The 7429-nt window shown below is 38.6% G+C and overlaps 1 protein-coding gene across 4 annotated transcripts in view; it reads left to right on the top strand.

Moving 5' to 3' along the window:
* The window catches only part of Akap11 (A-kinase anchoring protein 11), a 46913-nt gene extending 41910 nt beyond the window's left edge, over positions 1 to 5003 (top strand). For all 4 annotated transcript variants that reach the window (XM_055609606.1, XM_055609605.1, XM_055609604.1 and 1 more), the window contains one exon: positions 1103 to 5003. In XM_055609606.1, coding sequence (XP_055465581.1) covers positions 1103 to 1243 — 141 coding nt within the window. In that variant the 3' untranslated portion in view covers positions 1244 to 5003. The remainder of the gene's footprint in view (positions 1 to 1102) is intronic.
* Positions 5004 to 7429: the final 2426 nt, after the last annotated feature.

Genomic DNA, 7429 nt, shown 5'->3' with positions numbered 1-7429 from the left:
TACATACATACATACATACATACATACATACATACATACATACATACCCTGTCTCAAACGGATAAACTAGAACAAAACAAAAAGAAGTCACCATCTGTCCATCAGCTAATGAATAGAGAGAGAATGAGCTTTGTTGGTTAGTCGAAAGTAGTAAGGCACTGAGCCTTCCTTTACCATAATAAACCCGCAAGATAACTATGCTAAGCCAAAAAACCATGCACAGAGTTCACAATTCCATTTCTATGAAATGCCTCCAAATAGGCAAATCTGTAAGGCTCCAAGTAGATGAGTGCTTTATCTGAAGGTGTGAGGGAGGATGGAGAGGGGCTTCTGATGTGGAGGCCTTTCCTCCAGGTGTGAGGAGAGAGCATCCAGTATTGATTGTATGGAACTTGTCCTCAGTCCACTGATATACTAAAATTCATGGTATATCTCAAAGCTGTTGAAAGAAAAGAACATTTACAGGAAAATAGTTTTTCAGAATTTATTTTTCAGGTCTTTTACAACTTAAGAATTCTTACAAAATTGAGTAGACAGAAAAGTAAGACCATGCATGTTCTGTTTTGCTGTGGTAGAGTTTGTTTAAATCCCTGTTTACTCTTTTGCTTGCTTTTTCATTGAAGCATTACATTTCTTAACTTAGAAAGCCATGTTTCCGTTGAGGCTGGAGTGTTTTCCAGAATATAAACCACACTATATGTTGTGGAAAGAAAGTCCACATCCTTTTATTAAGCTTGACATTGTCGTTATTATTTTTTGTTCCTAATTGAGGGTGTGGCAGATGTATTTAGTTAGGTGAAGAATTTCCTGTAGACAGACTCTGCACTCCCACACAGACCATCCACTGCCAAGGTTTGTGTTCTGTTTCTAGCAATCCTGAAGTGTTATTCTGTGGAGATGTGTTTATAATGGGCAAGAAAGGAAAATGTTTAATTTGTGTAAAGGGCTGGTGGTTGGGAACAGATCTCATAACTGGGTAAGAATATTTCATTGTAAACAGCAGGATTCCCATTTTTGTCTGAAGATAAAAGCGAAAACCTTGTTGCTGAAAAAATGTTTTCTGTTAACTTGCATTAATGTTTCTGTTACCCTTCTTTCTTAGCTTTCAAAGCAATTACAAGAGAGAGGATGGAAAGTGGGAGATGTCCTTCAGGCTGTGTTTAAATACTACGAAGTGATGGAAAAAACTTCAAGTGAGGAAAGATGCAAGTCACTGTTTGATTGGCTTTTGGAAAATGCCTAGAACAAACTCCAGACCAGTATATTTTATTGTTTGTTTTAGGAAGTTAAGAACCTGATGACTCATGTTTAGGATAAAATTCAGATGCAGAATATTAACATTTTAATTGAATTGAGAGGGAAGAAAGAATCTTTTTAAGTGCTTTCTGTCACCACACTGTATATAGTTCATACTTTTGTAATCTTTGTCAGAGTATTCTTTTTACTTATTCTTTTGTACATGTGTTTGTGTTATTACCCTGAGAAAAATATCTGTAATGGGGGATCTTCCCCTGAGGCTGGGGCATTGTCTACAGCATGTGTTTGGATATATACAGGGCTGCTGCAAACAGGGCTGAGGCACTGGCCTGGCCCAAGTGATCACTTTGTCCCTTTGAAAACAGTTGGCACCTGATACGGAGGCTGATACTTGTTGTTTATTTATTTCTGATAACTTTGTAATCTTTATGTACTATTCTTTCAGATCAGTTTTATTTCCCTACTTCAGCTATTGGTACTTCTAGATTTCCCCAGACATTTAATTTCTTAGCAGACTCATTAGTGATTTAGGTTTCTGTGAACACCAGAAGTGAATTTCCCTAGCCTTTCATCAAGTGATTTGCTAATGCTGCCAATTGTTCTGGAATGAGAAATAAAAATGGGGGTGGGGGAAATGTGTTGTGTGAGAGAGAGAGTGTGTGCGAGAATAACCTTAAACTTCTCACTAGTTTATTTTTAGTGTTTTCTTAGTTAGAAACCATTGTTAACAATAAATAAAATGTCTAAGTATTGTACAGTAAGAATTTTGTCCTTTTGATTTTTTCCACAAATGAAAAGACAGGTTGTAAAATAAATTGAAAATTTCAAAGTTAATGTAGAAATGCACTCAGAGGACTCTAATAGTGATTTTCAGTGTTGGATTTTTGAAGATGAAGAAGAAAAACACCCTGCTTCACCAAGAATAATTTCTTTTAGCATAGTAGTTCTCAAGCTTATAATTCTGTGACCCTTTATGTTGTGGGTGACCCCCAACCATAAAATTATTTCATCGCTACTTCATAACTGTGAATTTGCTATTTTATGAATTATAATGTAAATATATCTGTGTTTTCTGATGGTCTTAAGTGACCCCTGTGAAAGGGTTGTTCACCTTCCAAAAGGTTGTGACCAACAGGTTGAGAATTGCTGTTTTAGCACAGTAGGTGCCTATACCCCAATAAAATATATCTGGACTATGTTGTGAAGTCCCTCTCATGATCTTTTTTGGCCTCTACATTCCCTGTTGTGGTGTTAGAGGCTGCAAGTTGCTATGAGTGAGATGACCCAGGCTGTGTCTGTAAGATTTATGTGTAGATGTTGGGTTCTTACACTGAACAGTTCTGGAATCTAGGGAAAATCATTTTTTTTTCTTTTCTTTTTTTTTTTTTTTGTGGGGCTGTTGATTTTACTTCATTATATTTTCTTCCTCCCCTCCCCCAAGCTCTGACTTTTCTAGAAACTGCAATGAATAGAAGATATTGCACCTACCAGGGTATTACATTAATTTGAGTTAGTAATTATTATGGAAAAGTGTATTTGTGTAGAGATGTCTTATTTGCTTTGACTCCAGAAACAATTCTAAGTATTTTGAAATTATGTTATAAACTCTACTTTTTCTCAATTTAAGATAGATTCACAGGGACAGCCTTTAACCTACATTTTTCTAAAGTTCTTCAAGTATTTTTCAGAGTGGGGAAATGCAGGGAATTACATCCATGTTGTGTTCTGCAGTTGTAGGGTTATAGTACACTTGAACTGTCACACTGCACCTGTGTAATTTGCATGTATGTATAGGTTAGATTAACAGTAAAGCCGTTCTGAATTTCTTTGCGGTGGAAATGACTGTGTGTTGGTTTATAAAGCTGAAGCTGCTTAGGTGTCTTTCTGTTAATGGTATAATCATTTGAGGCAAGCTTTCCCTCTGCTCCCGTTTCCTCTGCATTTTGGTGATGCTGCGCTGTGCTCAGCGTTCTTTGCTTAGCTGCCACCTAGTGACAGAACAGTTAAGGGCGTTGGCCCGAGTTGTAACAACAATAGTAGAACTCACATTTGCATCAGCTCTGTGCAGGAACACAGAGAACAGGAAGAAGTGTTGGCGGGGGGGGGGGGGGGGCAGAAGTATGGGCCACGGTTTCTTACAGAAAGTGTTTGCGTGTGGCGCAGTGCCGTGGGCCGGGTGCAGTGTAAAGTAGGCTGCTTTAAGATGTTGTGGTTTCCCAGGCGTGCTCCATCTGCTTGCGTGTCTGGTTTTTGGAGCACCTCTGTTGAGGCTAGCTTCATCTTATTACAGGTCTCTTGACATATTTATATGGGAACATTGTATACTGCCATTGTGTGCATTTTGCTTCTAATGAAACATATTTTACTCAAAACTGTTAAAGTTGTGATGTACAATGAACTGATTTCTTGGTTTGCCAATTTTAAAGGCATTCTGTGATCCACAGACAGAAAGAGAGGGACCTCTGCCGAGAAGCTGCTGGAATGATCTCATGCCGAAATAATGCAGTTTTCATGTCTGTGTTACCCTGAGTGTAAATGACATATATTTTATGTGTTACTAATGTTGATTTTGGAAATTATTTCCTGATTCATTCAGGAGGAGTGTTTTACCAAAAGACCACATAAGAATTGGCAGTAAAAATGGGCTGCCTCCTTATGATGCACAGCTCTAACATTTTATCGGCCTTCAGTGAACACATGTAGTTTCTTTGTACTTTCGAGAAACGCTTCGTTCATCCCTAACGATGCTCAATGTGAATTAATTCAATTCATACTGTTATAATCTACTTAACAAAGAATTTCTGTTGCTGGTAGGAAGCTCTTTGTAGTAAGTGCACTGTGTAGAAGGTAAAAATAGTTTGACCCATTTGACAGCTGGCGGCCTTGACTGGGGAGTGCATGGCCTCATCATCTGATCCAGAGCCACGTGGCTGCCTGCTGTTTCACTAGTCGTCTTTGTCACAGGTTCCTAATCAGTGTGTCATTTTGTAATTTATCAAAGAAACCTTTACACAGAGTTTAAATATGTTGGGTCCAGATGGGTAGGAAAAAATGCTTTTCTTTTAAAATTCTGTCTGCCCGTCACCAGCACGTGAAAAGTAAGGAGTGTCTGTGAGAATTGGAAGGGCCCTCCTCAAGTCAAGTGCGCTTTTCTCATTTTCAGCACAAGCCCCCTAGGCACCTGTTCACTGTGCGCCTGCTCTGACAAGCAGGCGAGGTGCTGGTCACTCCTGCCACTTTATTTACTTATTGTGGCCATCTGTACATTCCTTTCATGTAGGTAGAACTGGAGTGCTCAGACTCTTACTTCAATCAGTTGTACGATTTGAATACTATTTAATGCTAATGTTGCTGGATTTGCTGCCTTTGGTTACTTGTGCTGTGTTCAAAGTAATCTGCATTTTTGTTCAGTTAATGAATATTTACAAGAAGCAACTTTGAATAATTGTGGCCATTTATTTTAGTTTGCGCAGTTAGTGCACTAAGGTCTTATACTGTGTGATACGAACTCCTCTTTTTGCTCTTGAGTAATTTAATGTTCATTTGCCAAAATAGGAACCTCAAATTGCACTAAAGTTTTGTTTGAGCACTGGCTCAAAAAAAATGTTTCAGAAATTACTTTTGTAATAGTTTGCAATTAATTGTTCTTTTCTCTTTACTCTTGTTCATGCCTGTGATCTTTCCTCTCCCAACTAAAAATTATTCAATAAATTTAAGAAATGTCAAGCCACGGTTTTTATCCTATAGCTTCCTGTTGATTCTTATGCAGAACGAAAAACAGGCATTTAAGACTGCTGTGTTAGAACACGTAAAACAGCTACATGCTTATGTCATGGTTTTTGAGGACAAGAGAAACTAGGAATACTTTTGATTGAACACTGGGTTCTCCCTATTTCAGAGATACTTTAATGGGCACTGTAGCACTTGAGGCAGAGACAGGTGGATCTCTGAGTTTGAGGCCAACCTGGTCTACAAGGCAAGAGTTCCAGTACAGCCAGGGCTATACAGGTACAAACCCTGTCTCGAAACCAAACAGCAACAAAGACATAGAGAAAGACTTAAATATGAGCTACTTCACCTCTGCTGTGGTGGCTAAAATAACAAGATAGATGATATTGAGTGTTGCCAGGGATATGAAGACACTGCTGCTGTTGACAGGAATTTAAAATAATGTAACTGCTTCAAAAAATCTTTGGCGGTTCAAGTTCCATGTAGAATTGCCATATATTCTCACAACTTCTTTCCTATGGATACACTCATGAGAAGTGAAGATGTTTCCATAGAAACCTGTACATAAATATTTATAGCATTATTCCTAATAGCTCCAGAGTAATAGCACCAGTTGATGAATGCATAAAAAGATTGTGATTTAGTTGTGCACTATTACTTAACATTTAAAAAATGAAGTAGAGTTATGTGCTACAGTGTGATTGAGTCTTGAAAACAATGTTAATTATAAGAAGCCAGACACAGGAAATCGGGGTGTGTGTGTGTGTGTGTGTGTGTGTGTGTGTGTGTGTGTGTGTGTTAAAGCATATTGCAGACTTTATGTAAGTGTTAGCAGTTTGTTAGGAGGCAGGAAGGCAACGAGGAGTGACTGTTTAGTGCCACAGGGTTATATTTGGCGTGATGAAATAATTCTAGAATTCGATCTGATGATGTTACCCAATTCTTTGAATATACTAAAACCTATTGAATTGAGTTAAGACAATGAATTTTATCACATAGGTGATGCCTTCAAAATATTACATGGAATAAGATAAATAATTTTTAAAAGCAAGAGAGTCTTGTAAGCCAAAATCATTGAGATTCAGAATTTAGCAGATTAGATATAGCTAAGAGAATTAATGAATTGGGAAAAATCATACAGAATCTTTTTCAGAAAGTCAGTAATGAGGTGGATATATATAAAAGGAAGTGATAAAAGTTTGTTAAAGGAGAAGGGTCAAATATGTCTATTAAGTTCAGAAAAAGAAAAAAAATGTCCTAGATAATGGAAAGATTGCTGGAAAAACTCCAGAAGCAACCATGTATAGACTTAACCTGAAAATCCCCAAACCTGTATTTCCTAGGGATGCACGCATGCATGTATTTTCACTTCCCTGAACTATTAAATAAGCAAGCTAAAATTTCTAAGGTGATTAGTAAAAGAAGACAAGTTGTATTAAAAATTAGAGGAAAAAAATAAATGAAGTAAAAGAGAAAATGGAGCTAGACATGGCAGTGTAAAGCCTCAAAACAGGGCCATGTGCTTAGAAGAGACCACGGGCGCCAGTCCTAGCAGAGGCATCCGTATCCAACCCCGAAAAGTTCAGGGAACAGTCCGAGGGGGAGCAGAAGGAATAAGCCAGAGGATGAAGAGACATGCTCCGAAATGCCATCTTCTGGACATAGTATGGTCATGGCCCTGGAGCTCACAGCATTCGCTCCTGCACAGGGTAAAGACAAGTCCAGCGAGGATGAGGGAAGAGCTCTTCAGGTTCCGCCCTGAGCTGACCAGCTGTTGGTGATTGGTGGCCGAGGGGGTGGGCGAGTCCATTTTCTTTACAAGCGTTCTGCCCATGTGCACGTAGCCAGTATGACAGGAGGTTATTAAAAAACAATTAACACCTGAAGGTGGGAGGGGCAGTGTTGGGGACTGGAAGGGTGTGAGGGGTATTAGGGATGCATATGATTAAGGTAAATTTTGTATTTGTGCATGAAATTGTCAAAGAATTATTAAAAGTTTAAGACTATAAGGAAACAACCTACCCCTCAGAAGTAATCAAGGAAGATGGTGGATCTAAATCGTGAGTTCCTTGTTCCTCACAGTTGTTCCTGGGGCCTTCCTCAATAAGCTTCCTGCACAATATCCAGGTCTTTCTAGGAAAATCCAGTTGATGAAAAAGTAAAAATTAGGCAAAGCACTTTGGAAGGTAAGTGGGAGTGACTTACTTAAGTTGGGCTTTGTATGTTCACCTGTATTCACACTACTACATATAAGCTCCAGAGAAAAGTGGCTGTGTATGTAGACCAGTGAATATAGAATAAAACATTTGTAGTAGAATTGTTCTCAACAGGGAAACAGGATATTAACAGAGCCTGGAGTCGTGAGACCCACTTGTCCTCCCCTCGCACATGCTGAGAGTTCTGTGTTGGAGGATTTTACCAAATGGGGATCCAAGATACTTGT

This window comes from Psammomys obesus, unplaced genomic scaffold, assembly GCF_907164565.1.
Source record: "Psammomys obesus unplaced genomic scaffold, mPsaObe1.curated_primary_1811, whole genome shotgun sequence".
Taxonomy (NCBI): Eukaryota; Metazoa; Chordata; class Mammalia; order Rodentia; family Muridae; genus Psammomys; species Psammomys obesus.
This window is presented reverse-complemented; position numbering and strand designations above follow the sequence as displayed.